This window comes from Scyliorhinus canicula, chromosome 8, assembly GCF_902713615.1.
Source record: "Scyliorhinus canicula chromosome 8, sScyCan1.1, whole genome shotgun sequence".
Classification (NCBI taxonomy): Eukaryota; Metazoa; Chordata; class Chondrichthyes; order Carcharhiniformes; family Scyliorhinidae; genus Scyliorhinus; species Scyliorhinus canicula.
Genome location: NC_052153.1, coordinates 128,230,708 through 128,243,541, shown reverse-complemented (window position 1 = coordinate 128,243,541; position 12,834 = coordinate 128,230,708). Strand labels below are relative to the sequence as shown.

General features: G+C 50.5%; 1 protein-coding gene across 2 annotated transcripts in view; it reads right to left on the bottom strand.

Annotated features, from left to right (window-relative positions):
• Positions 1 to 12,834, bottom strand: part of LOC119970497 (endoplasmic reticulum aminopeptidase 1-like) — a 111,909-nt gene that overhangs the window by 44,808 nt on the left and 54,267 nt on the right. For both annotated transcript variants that reach the window (XM_038805223.1, XM_038805221.1), the window contains exon 8: positions 4,488 to 4,619. In XM_038805223.1, the coding sequence (XP_038661151.1) occupies positions 4,488 to 4,619 (132 nt within the window). The remainder of the gene's footprint in view (positions 1 to 4,487; positions 4,620 to 12,834) is intronic.

Sequence of the window (12,834 nt, the reverse complement as noted above, 5' to 3'; positions counted from 1 at the left end):
GCAGTAGCTCCTCATAGTAGTGTTCAAGGCTCAACCACCTTCAGCCGCTTCATCAATGATCTTCCTTCCATCATAACGTCAGAAGTGGGGATGATTGCGGATGGCTGAACAATGTTTAGCACCATTCACGACTTCTCAGATGCTGAAGTAGTCCATGTCCAAATGCAGCAAGATCTGGATAATGTCCAGGCTTGGGCTGACAAGTGGCAAGCAACACTCGTGTCACACAAATACCAGGCAATGACCATCTCCAACAAGAGAGAATTTAACCGTCGCCCCCTTAATGATAAATGGCATTACCATTGCTCAATTTTCCAATATCAGCATCCTGGGGGGTTGCCGTTGAACAGAAACTGAACTGAACAAGCCATATAAATACTGTGGCTACAAGAGCAGGTCAAAGGCTAGGCAAGTAACTCACCTGCTGACCACCCTCCCAAAGCTTGTCAATCATCCACAAGACCCAAGTAGGAAGTGTGATTAAATCTTCTCCACTCACCGGATCAGTAGCTCCAACAATATTCAAAAAGCTTAATACCATACTCGACAAAGCACCAGCTTTGAATAGTTCTTTCTTAGAATATAAGAACTGGGAGCAGGATTCGTGGACTTCCATGACAGAAAAATTGGTGCCACACCTGGATCAATTTAGCGGCTTTTAAGGGGCTAGCACCAGAGCCACGTGGAACACAATCAATTCCAATGAGAAACGATGTGGAATTCACCAGATTCACAATTGACACTCAGGAAGCTGACAAGCTGCAGCCACACACTGCATCCCCACACACACACCATCTCAGTCAACAAGATGGTAACAAGGAGAGCAGCACACCATTTCACGGACACCAAGCTGGAGATCCTGCTGCACACGGTGGAGGGGAGACAGGCCATCATGTACCCCGGCTTGGGAAGGAAGCTGCCAGTCCCCGCTTTCCGCCATGCTTTGGGCACAGCTGGCAGAGGCAGTCAGCGCCACCAGCAACACCATCCAGACTGGCCTGCAGTGCCGTAAAAAACTGGACAACCTCCTCAGGGCGGCCAGGGTGAGTAGGCAGCACTGTGCCCCTGGCACCAACCCACATCCCACACACCCGTAACCCAAGGGCTCCGCCGGACCTACGGCCCCTCACCGTGGCTGAGCAGAAGGCCCTTGATGTGGTCAATGGCTGAGGAAAGGGAGGTCCTGGGGTGAAGATCAGCCACGGGTGAAGATGTGGGACCCCACTTAGTTGCGGTTCCCCATGCCACATGTGTCAATCCCCCAACCCCAACACCACCCCCACCACACTCACCCCCACCCCACTCTTACCCCCACACCATCCTCACCCCCACCACCCCCACCGGCCCGCGGTCTAATCATGCCTCTTGTCCTATGCCTTGCAGGACCTGCTGGTGAAAAATGAAAAATGAAAATGAAATGAAAATCGCTTATCACGAGTAGGCTTCAATGAAGTTACTGTGGAAAGCCCCTAGTCGCCACATTCCGGCACCTGTCCGGGGAGGCTGGTGATGGGGCAGGTCCAAGCCTGTGCCGACCATGATGCCCGTCTAAACTAAAATCTTCTACACTTCCGGGATCCGTATCCCTCTATTCGCATCCTATTCATGTATTTGTCAAGATGCTCTTTAAACGTCACTATCGTCCCTGCTTCCACCACCTCCTCCGGCAGCAAGTTCCAGGCACCCACTACCCTCTGTGTAAAAAAACTTGCCTCGTACATCTCCTCTAAACCTTGCTGCTCACACCTTAAACCTATTCCCCCTAGTAATTGACTCCTCTACCCTGGGAAAAAGTCTCTGACTATCCACCCTGTCTATGTCCCTCATAATTTTGTCGACCTCTATCAGGTCGCCCCTCAACCTGCTTTGTTCCAGTGAGAACAAACAGAGTTTATTCAAACGCTCCTCATAGCTAATGCCCTCCATACCAGGCAACATCCTGGTAAATCTCTTCTGCACCCTCTCTAAAGCTTCCACATCCTTCTGATAGTGTGGCGACCAGAATTGAACACTATACTCCAAGTGTGGCCTAACTAAGGTTCTATACAGCTGCAACATGACTTGCCAATTCTTATACTCAATGCCCCGGCCAATGAAGGCAAGCATGCTGTATGCCTTCTTGAATACCTTCTCCACCTGTGTTGCCCCTTTCAGTACACCTAGATCTCTCTGACTTTCAATACTCTTGAGGGTTCTACCATTCACTCTATATTCCCTACCTGCATTAGACCTTCCAAAATGCATTACCTCACATTTGTCCGGATTAAACTCCATCTGCCATCTCTCCGCCCAAGTCTCCAAAAGTCTAAATCCTGCTGTATCCTTTGACAGTCCTCAACGCTATCTGCAATTGCACCAACCTTTGTGTCGTCTGCAAACGTACTAATCAGACCAGTTACATTTTCCTCCAAATCATTTATATGTACTACGAACAGCAAAGGTCCCAGCACTGATCCCTGCGGAACACCACTAGTCGCAGCCCTCCAATCAGAAAAGCACCCTTCCATTGCTACTCTCTGCCTTCTATGACCTAACCAGTTCTGTATCCACCGTGCCAGCTCACCCTGATCCCATGTGACTTCATTTGTTATCTGAATCCCAAGTACCGGAATCACTACCACTCTCTTGCCACCTTAAATGGCAGTGCACCCCAATTCACACCCCCTTCCCCATTCCCCTCCCCCCACCCAACACCGTCCCACTGCATTCACTGGGAACACTTCACTTTTCCCTACATTCAACTCATAGCCCACAAAAGGCCTGAAACCTCTCCAGTAAGCCCAAGATTCTAACCATGCTTTCTTACAAGTCCATCCCGAATTGCAACAAGTCATCAGCGGCACCTGGTGCCCCCCCTCTCAAAACTGCCCCCCCCCACCCCCCCCCGCACCCAACGCGGTCATTATTACGTTTAACAACCTCCTAATATTATTGGAGAGGTGCCTCCCCTTCACAAACCCTGTCTGATCCTCCAACACTACCTCTGGCACACACCCCTCAAAGCTTCGCGCCAATACCTTTGCCAGGTCAATTCTATACGTGTCTACGTGGGTTTCCTCCAGGTGCTCTGGTTTCCTCCCACAAGTCCCATGGGCGGGATTGTCCCAGCCCTGGGCCGGGTCAGAGAATCCCTCCGAACGGGCAACGCCACCCCAATGCCGGCATGCGATTCTCGCAGAGTGGAGTATCGCCGCCATTGGCGCGGAGCCGGTCGCGGGCCGCTCCCGGATCGGCCGCGCGGCCATAAGGAAAGAGTCGAGTCCCGCCGGCGCCGTTCTAACCTGCTCTGGGCTGGCGGTACCTCAGCGTGTAAGGGTCAGGTGGCAGCTTTTGGGGGGGGGGGGGGGGGGGGGGGGGGGAGAGGGGGATCCGACCCTGGGGGGGGCCTCCGATGTGGCCTGGCCCACGATCGGGGCCCACCAATCGGCGGGCCAGCATCTGTGGCTGGGGGCCTCCTTTCCTACGAGCCAGCCCCCGTAGTCCTGCACCGTGTTGCGTCGGGGCCGGCGCATTGAAGGAGGCCACTGTGCATGTCCTCATTGGCGCCGGCGCAACTGCGCATGTATGGATCCCGCGGCGCACAGTTCACGCCAGGATCGGCAGCTGGAGCGGCGCGAACTGCTCCAGCGCCGTGCTGGCCCCCTAAAGGGGTCAGAATTAGTCGTGGGAGCGGCCCGTTCACGCCGTGGTAAAACATGACGACGTTTACGATGGCCCGGACACTCTGCCGTGGGATTGGAGAATCCCACCCATGTTGTAGGTCATTTGAACATTCTGAATTCTCCCTCTGTGTAACCGAACAGGTGCCAGAATGTGGCGACTAGGGGATTTTCACAGTAACTTCATTGCAGTATTAATGTAAGCCTACTTGTGACAATAAAGATTATTATAAAGAATTCTATCATACTATGGTCACCAATCCCTGGAGGGTTCTTAACTATGGGGTTATCAATTAACCCCTCCCCATTGCACAATACTAAATCCAGTGTTTCAACAGAGTAATGGATGTCTATGCTCCCTGTCAAGTCTAATGAGGGTCAGCTGAGAGCCCTGATATCCATTACTCTGATCAACCACTGGTGGTGTGTAGTCTGATGCAGGGGTCTAAGGTGGCATGGATGGGCATGGGGAGTATGTGGGGGGGGGGGGTGAGTGTTGTTACGGATGAGGCTGGGGCATGTTTATGTTTTATTTCAACAGGGCTGGATTCCTACAGCACCAAAGCAGAATTTAAACAGCCGGCCTCAGCATAGAGCTGCCCCTGTGACAGTCTCCAAGTCTTTCCCAGGTCAGCTGGCCCAGCTGCAGCCTGCACTCACTCTGGCAATGAAGATTCTGCCTTTGCAGGCACTTTCTCCCACACCCCAAATTTCCCAACTACCACTATCCACTTTGGTGATGAAAATCCATGGCAATTACATTTTTTTGCTTCTCTGACCGTGCAATTTGGTTGAAAAAAATCATAAGTTAATTTATCATCTACTTACCTTCTCATAGGAGACATCGTCAAACATTTCCTGGATCTGTGCAGGGTTTTCCACTGGAGTTGATACTGGATGTGAAGAATTGAAGGCATCTACTTCCATTGCACTAAAACATTTATCCAGGAAGAATTCTCTCTGTGAGGAACAAAAGGATTTAGACTTGACTTTTGGAATTTTACATTCATAGTTTACACACATAACTTTTCTAAGACTGTGTAAATGGTAATCAGTCTGATTCTGAAGCAAAATTGAACAACTGTCCAACAGTCAGTGCCACAGAAGTGGAAGAGAGCAAGGTTTGGATCCTACTATTCTTACAGTCCTCTTTCTCAGGCACTAAGCAACGTAATTGGCATAAAAGCAAATTAATGCGGATGTTGGAATCTGATACCAAAACAGAAAATGCTGGAAAATCTCAGCAAGTCTGGCAGCATTGATAAGAAGAGAAAAGAGTTAATGTTTCGAGTCCAGATGACCCTTTGTCATTGACATTTCCTGATGCATTGGCATTATGAAAAAGATCAGAGGACAAAGCAGCATTTGGCTGGTTCTCACTACTTCTTTACTGCCAGCTACAGGAACCATAGGCAGAGGGGTGGAAGAAGACCAGACATTCATCCTCTTGCCCATAGAAGTATCAACGCAAGAGGGTGAAGAAGGGCTGGTTTAGCATAGGGCTAAAGAGCTGGCTGTTAAAGCAGACCAAGGCAGGCCAGCAGCACGGTTCAATTCCCATACCAGCCTCCCCGAACAGGCGCTGGAATGTGGTGACTAGGGGCTTTTCACAGTAACTTCATTTGAAGCCTACTTGTGACAATAAGCAATTTTCATTTCATTCAAGAGGCCGTGACCAAAATATGCCAACTTTGTCTAATTTTGGATCTGTGGCTATCACAACAGAAAAGCAGTTTAAAAACAACAGCAACTTTAAATCTTTTACAATTCTTAACAGATAAAATGCTGCACATTTTGATATTAATAGCATTCACAGAAGAATTTAAGATTAAATAACGCTGGGTTTGTGGTTAATTTACAAGGTCCAGTTCTGGTCCCCAAACATTAGGAAAGATTTGAAGGTCCTTGACAAAGGGCAGAGCAGATTTACCAGAATGGTGCTGAGGATGGGAGATTTTAATTACAAGATTAGGGTGGAAAAGGTGCGTTTGTTTTCCTTGGAGAAAAGGAGATTATGGGGAGATTTGATAGAGGTGTGCAAGATTATGATAGCTTTAGATATGGTAGACAGGAGAAATCTCTTCATATTAGCGAATGGTAGATGGTCTCGGGGGCACAGTTTTAAGGTTTTGGGCAAGAGATGCAGGGGACTGGGAGGAGGTAAGTGGTAATGGCCTGGACCTCACTGCCCATGAGGGTGGTTGAAATGTAAACAATCAACTTTTTTTAAAAAGGAAACCTCATGGGAATGTGAAGGAAATAAACTCTCTGCGTGGGGCCACATGGAATAGACAGGGGGATGGGATTGACTGGAATGCTCTGTGAGGAGCTGGCATGCACCCAAAGGGCCAAATGGTCTCCGACTATGCTGTAAATGACTCTATGGCCAGGGTTTTCCAGTCATCCTGAAGTGGGAATCATCGCACCGGGATGGAAAAATTGCTGCACCCAGCCAAAGGTCCATTGACTTGGGGCAGGAATTTTCTCTCCCACAGGAGAACTGGAAAATCCCAATATAATTGCCTACAATGATATTATCTTTCAATAATTGAAACTGTAAGCAGGATAGGGTGACCACACAGTCAGCAGCATTCAATGAGAAAGAAATGGATTGGTAATATATGGATATGAATTGGTAATATAATATATATCTGTTTCCCCTTCAGTCATTACTCAGGAGGATTTAAACTAGTATGGCAGGGAGGTGGGAACCAGAGCGTTAGCCTAGAAGGTGTAATAACTGAAGGGGAAATAGAGAACAACATCACCCTGTCTGCTCAAACGGAGTGGTTTGAAGTCTATTTGTTTCAATGCCAGAAGTATAGCAGCTAAGTCAGATGAACTTAGAGCACTTATTAGTACTTGGAGCCATGATGTTGTGGCTATCACAGAAGCGTGGCTAAAGAAAGGGCAGGATTGGCAGCTGAACGTTGGAAGATATAGATGTTTCAGGAAAGATAGAGGGGGATGTAAAAGGGGTGGGGGAATAGCATTACTGGTTAAGGAGAATATTATAGCCAATCTACGCCCCCCCCCCCCCCCCCCCCCCAAAGGGAAGGGGCAGTACTGAACCTGGTATTGGGGGATGAGTCTGGTCAGGTGGTTGAGGTTTCAGTAGGGGAACATTTTGGGAGTAGTGACCACAAATCTGTAAGTTTTAGGGTACTTTTGGATAGGGATGAGGGTAACCCTTGCATTAAGGTGTTAAACTGGGGAAAGGCAAATTACGATAGCATTAGACAGGAATTGAAGAGTTTGGACTGGGTGCGGCTATTGGAGGGTAAATCAACATCGGACATGTGGGAGTCTTTCAAGCGACAATTGATTAGGATTCAGGAAAGTCATGTTCCTGAGAGAATGAAGGATAAGTTTGGGAAGTTTAGGGAGCCTTGGATAACGAGGGGTATTGTGAACCTCGTCTAAAAGAAAAAGGAGACTTTTGTATGGTCTAGAAGGGTGGGGACAGTCAAAACCCTTGAGGAGTAAGAAGTAGGAAGGTACTTAAGCAGGAAATTAGGAGGGCTAGGAGGGGTCACAAAAGTCCTTGGCAAGTAGGATTAAGGTGAATCCCAAAGCTTTTTATTCATATGTAAAATGCCCTTTTGTGGGCAGTATGGTAGCATTGTGGATAGCACAATCGCTTCACAGCTCCAGGGTCCCAGGTTCGATTCCGGCTTGGGTCACTGTCTGTGCGGAGTCTGCACATCCTCCCCGTGTGTACGTGGGTTTCCTCCGGGTGCTCCGATTTCCTCCCACAGTCCAAAGATGTGCAGGTTAGGTGGATTGGCCGTGATAAATTGCCCTTAGTATCCAAAATTACCCTTAGTGTTGGGTGGGGTTACTGGGTTATGGGGATAGGGTGGAGGTGTTGTCCTTGGGTAGGGTGCTCTTTCCAAGAGCCGGTGCAGACTCGATGGGCCGAATGGCCTCCTTCTGCACTGTAAATTCTATGAAAATCTATGAAAAGCGAGAGGGTGGTCAGGGAGAGGACTGGACCACGCAAGGACAGTGGGGTGAATCTATGTGTTCAGCCAGAGGAAATGGGAAAGGTGCTAAATTAGTACTTTGCATTAGTGTTCAACAAAGAATAGGACTTTGTGGAAGATGATTCTTGGGTAGGGTGTGTGAACAGTCTGGGTCATGTTGACATCAAAAAGGAGGAGATATTGGGTGTTTTAAAACTACATTAAGGTAGATACGTCTCCTGGGGTGGATGGGATTTAGCCCAGAATACTGAGGGAAGCAAGGGAGGAAATTGCTGGGGCCTTTACTGACATCTTTGTATCCTCATTGGCTACTGGTGAATGTGTGTATGAGCCTGACTATGTACAAAGTATGTGAGCATATTTACATGAGTAGGAGCCTGACTATATACAAAATACGTGAACGTATTTACATGGGAAGGTGTCTCGCGCAGATAGAGTGCATACAACAAATTAGAAAGAACAATATGTACAGACGTGTAAACGAAGCACAAGGCAATGAAACATTCAGTCTATAAATTCAGTCTCTGACAAATTCTGGTTGACCGCCTCAAGGGAGGGTCAGGGGCCGCCTGCACTGGAATGGGCGGAGCTGCATCCAATGTGGAGGGTGGCAAAAGCAGCGGCAGATCGGTGACCTCTTGTAAGGGTGTGTCCTGAGGAATCAGCAGGCGAGGCGGGACGTCACGTTCAGGTGGCGAGCGTGGAAGCAGCCGCAGTGCCCGCCTATTACGCCGAAGAAAAGAGCCATCATGCATGCGAACGAGAAATGATCTGGGGGCCACTTGCTTGACCACCCAGCTGTGGCAGACCAGCCACCGTCAGGTAGCTGAACACAAAATGCAGGGAGATCTGTGGCGTGGGCATCATACGCCGACTTGCATTGGGCCCAAGACAGTCGCATTCTTTGCAGGACCGTAAAATTGTCAAGGTCCGGGATGTGGATTGCTGGAACCGTGCGGTTCATTAGCAGCTGTGCTGGGTACAGGCCAGCAGACAAGGGAGTCGCCCTGTAGGCTAGCAGCGCCAGGTTAAAATCTGAACCCGAGTCAGCCGCTTTACACAACAGTCGTTTGACAACGTGTACCCCCTTTTCAGCTTTCCCATTTGACTGGGGGTAGCGGGGGTTCGAGGTGACATGCGTGAAATTGTACCGTCGGGCAAAATCCGTCCACTCCTGACTGAAGAAGCACAGGCCATTATCAGTCATGACCGTAAGTGGAATGCCATGATGGGCAAAGGTCTCTTTGCACGCCCTGATACGTTGCTGATGTGAGGTCATTCAGTTTGACCACCTCGGGGTAGTTAGAAAAATAGTCCACGATGCGGACGTAGTCCCGGCCTCTTGCGTGAAAGAGATCAATGCCAACCTTGGTCCATGGGGACGACACCAGTTCATGCTGCTGCAAAGTCTCTTTCGGCTGCGCCGGCTCGAACCGTTGGCACGTTGGGCAGTTGAGGACAGTGTTGGCGATGTCCTGATTGATGCCAGGCCAATATACTGCCTCTCCGGCTCGCCGGCGACACTTTTCCACCCCCAGGTGACCCTCGTGGAGGTGGCCGAGGACGAGCTCTCGCATACTCTGTGGTATTACTATCCTGTCCAGTTTCATCAGTATGCCATCGACCACTGCCAGATCGTCTTTTATACTGTAGAACTGTGGGCACTGGCCCTTTTGCCAACCATCTGTGAGATGGCGCATGACCCGTTGGAGTAGAGGATCCCTGGCCGTTTCATGACGAATCTGTACGACCCTTTCGTCAGTGGCCAGAAAGTTTGATGCGCAGAATTCAACATGGGCATCGATCTGGTAGGCGAAGTCCGACTGCTCGCAAGGCGTGGTGATGGAGTGAGAGAGTGCATCGGCCACAATGAGCTCCTTGACCGGAGTGTGGACCAGGTCGAAATCATAGCGTCGGAGTTTGAGGAGGATACGTTGTAGGTGTGGTGTCATATCGTTGATGTCCTTCTGTATGATGTGAACTAGTGGCCTGTGGTCCGTTTCAAACCGTAAATTTGGGGAGTCCATCCACATAATCATGGAATTTGTCAATCCCGTGAGGAGGCCCAGGCACACTTTCTCGATTTGAGCATAGCGCTGCTCAGTAGGTGTCATGGCTCCAGATGCACATGCGACTGGGGCCCAGGAGGAGGATTACTGCCCCAATGCCAGCCTGGCCCGCGTCAGTGGAGATCTTCGTCTCCTTGGCAGGGTCGCAAAATGCCAGTACCGGGGCCTTGGTGAGTTTCGTCCTGAGTTCACGCCACTCTCGCTCATGAGCGGGGAGCCACTGGTAGTCGGTGGTTTTCTTTACAAGATTGCGGAGAGCTGTGGTGTGAGATGCAAGGTTGGGGATAAACTTCCCAAAGAAGTTGACCATTCCCAGGAAGCGAGGACCGCCTTCTTGTCCTCCGGTGTCTTCATAGCATTGATCGCCGACACCTTATCTGCATCTAACTGCGAAATATGGTCGCCAAGGAACTTTATTTCTGCTTGACCGAACGAGCATTTGGCTCTGTTGAGTCGTAGGCCATGCTCGTGGATCCTCTGGAACACTCGCTTGAGGCGATCAATGTGTTCCTGCGCAGTCGTAGACCAGACAATGATGTCATCGACGTACACCCGCACCCCCTCGATGCCCTCCATCATTTGCTCCATTATTCGGTGGAACACCTCCGAGGCGGAGATGATGCCAAAGGGCATCCGGTTGTAACAATACCGGCCAAACGAGGTGTTAAATGTGCAGAGCTTTCGACTTGATGCGTCCAGTTGTATCTGCCAAAACCCTTGGAGGCATCCAGCGTCGTGAAAAACTTGGCGTGAGCCATCTCGCCGGTGAGCTCTTCGCGCTTAGGGATAGGGTAGTGTTCCCTCATGATGTTACGGTTCAGATCTTTGGGGTCGATACAAATGCGCAATTCCCCTGATGGTTTTTTGACACAAACCATGGAGCTAACCCAGTCCGTGGGTTCCGTGACCTTAGAAATGACGCCCTGGTCCTGGAGGTCTTGCAGCTGCTGCTTGAGGCGGTCCTTAAGGGGCGCCGGCACCCGACGGGGTGCATGAACCACAGGTGTGACATTCGGTTTCAGAAGAATCTTGTATGTGTAGGGGAGTTTGCCCATACCCTCGAAGACGCTGTGGTATCGTGCTATGATGTCATTTAATTGGATTTGGAAGTTGGCATCTGGCGAGGCTGATGCCTCAGCGGGCGACATGGAGTGAACCCGCTGCACAAGATTCAGGATCTTGCAGGCTTGAGCACTGAGCAAGGAAGCTTTGTTGGATCCTACAATTTCAAAACGCAGAGTGGCTCTTAAAGAACGATGTGATACCACAAGCTGGCATGAGTATTGGCAGCAATGGCATTGCCATTGTAGTTGAGAAGCTGGCAGGCCGATGGAAGGATGTTCGGCTTAACGTGGATGTTAACCAAGTCAGACTGTGAAATGAGGTTAGCTGAAGTGCCGGTGTCCAGCCTGAAGCGTATGCGAGATTTGTTGACCGTAACGGTGGCACACCACCCGTCATCCGGATCAATGCTCATCACTGGGAGTGGTTTAGCCTTTTTCGCGGAGAGCATCATATGCTTGATGATGATGCCCACCCGGAATGGGGATGTGAGATCCTTGGTGTCTGGATCTGGAACCATGTTGGAGTCGGAGTCTGAAACAGGATGCTGCACTGACCAGACGTTCCTGCGCTGCTGCTGGGATCGATGTGTGATGGGCAGTTGAGCAAATCTGCACAGGGCTGCGTAGTGGCCAAGCTTGCCACACTGGAGACAGCATCGAGATTTCACGGGACATTGTCGCTTTAAGTGGGAGGAGCCACAGTTGTTGCACATCATGGCGCCGACGTCAGGATGCTCCGTGCGCCACCGTGCATGCGTGGTGCGGTCAAAACGATGTGCGCACCTGTGCAGTTCGGTCCTCGGCCTTGCCATCCCCTCGGTCGTTGCATGCATGCGCAGGAGCCCGGGAAAAGCGCGCAAAATGGCTGCCCTTATCCATACTTAGGCCCTGGAGCTGTTTTACGGCCTGCACCCACTCCGCATCGTGGGGGCCTTGCCGCGCCGTCCCTGCCACATTGATACGGGAGTACCGGTTAGTAGCGTGCTCATGTAGGACGCAGGTTTTCAGGGCGAAGGTCAGGGTGAGCTGCTTTACTTTAAGGAGCTGCTGGCAAAGGGGGCCAGAGTGGACCCCAAAAACGATCTGGTCGCGGATCATGGAGTCGGAAGTGGAGCCATCGTTGCAGGATTCCGCGAGGATACGGAGATGGGTTAAGAAGGACTGAAAAGGTTCATCCTTACCCTGAAGCCTCTGCTGGAACACGTGGCGTTCAAAGCTCTTGTTGACTTTGATGTCACAGTGGTTGTCGAACTTCAGCAGGACTGTTTTGAACTTGCTCTTGTCCTCACCTTCAGCAAAGGTGAGGGAGTTAAAAATGCGGATAGCGTGGTTCCCGGCTGTAGAGAGGAAGAGAGCAATCTTCCTGGCATCCGATGCGGCTTTGAGATCGGTGGCTTCAAGATACAGGTGAAACTTCTGCTTAAAAATCTTCCAGTTGGCACCGAGGTTGCCGGCGATGCGGAGCGGCGGGAGAGGGCAGACGCTGTCCATGTTACCGAATGGCTGATCGCTAGTCAAAGGCAGACTATCTCAAGGTAGGTCCGTCAAACTCTAACATCTCGCACTGGTACCATGATGTGTTGGGTATGCTGGGTCAGCGAGGACTGCGTTTACCATAGCAGTGAGAGAGACAGGCTTCCAACACTTGGAGAAATGCAACTCTATTTTATTGAACTCTTAACTATTAAACATACGACTTCCGGTTGCGGCTATGCGGAGCTAAGCCGCACGTTCGGCAGCTCCCGCTACTAAAGGACTTTCGGGCCAATTTGAGGGCCCCCAACCGGCGCTGTTTTGACAAATCCCGGTGGGGGAAGGTGTTTGGAGGAGCATTCCCCGAAATTTATGGTACTCACCCGGAGTGGGGCAAAGGAAAAGGCTGCAGCAGCTCCCCAAGAAAAGCGGGGGAAGAAGGACAAAATGGCGGCCGGCGGAACACCCGAGGACTGATGGAAGTGGGCACAGGAGCAGCAAGCTGCTCTTCTGCGCTGTTTTGCGGAGCTGAAGGCTGAGTTGCTGGACTCCCTGAATGCGACTACCAACAGGCTGCTTGAGA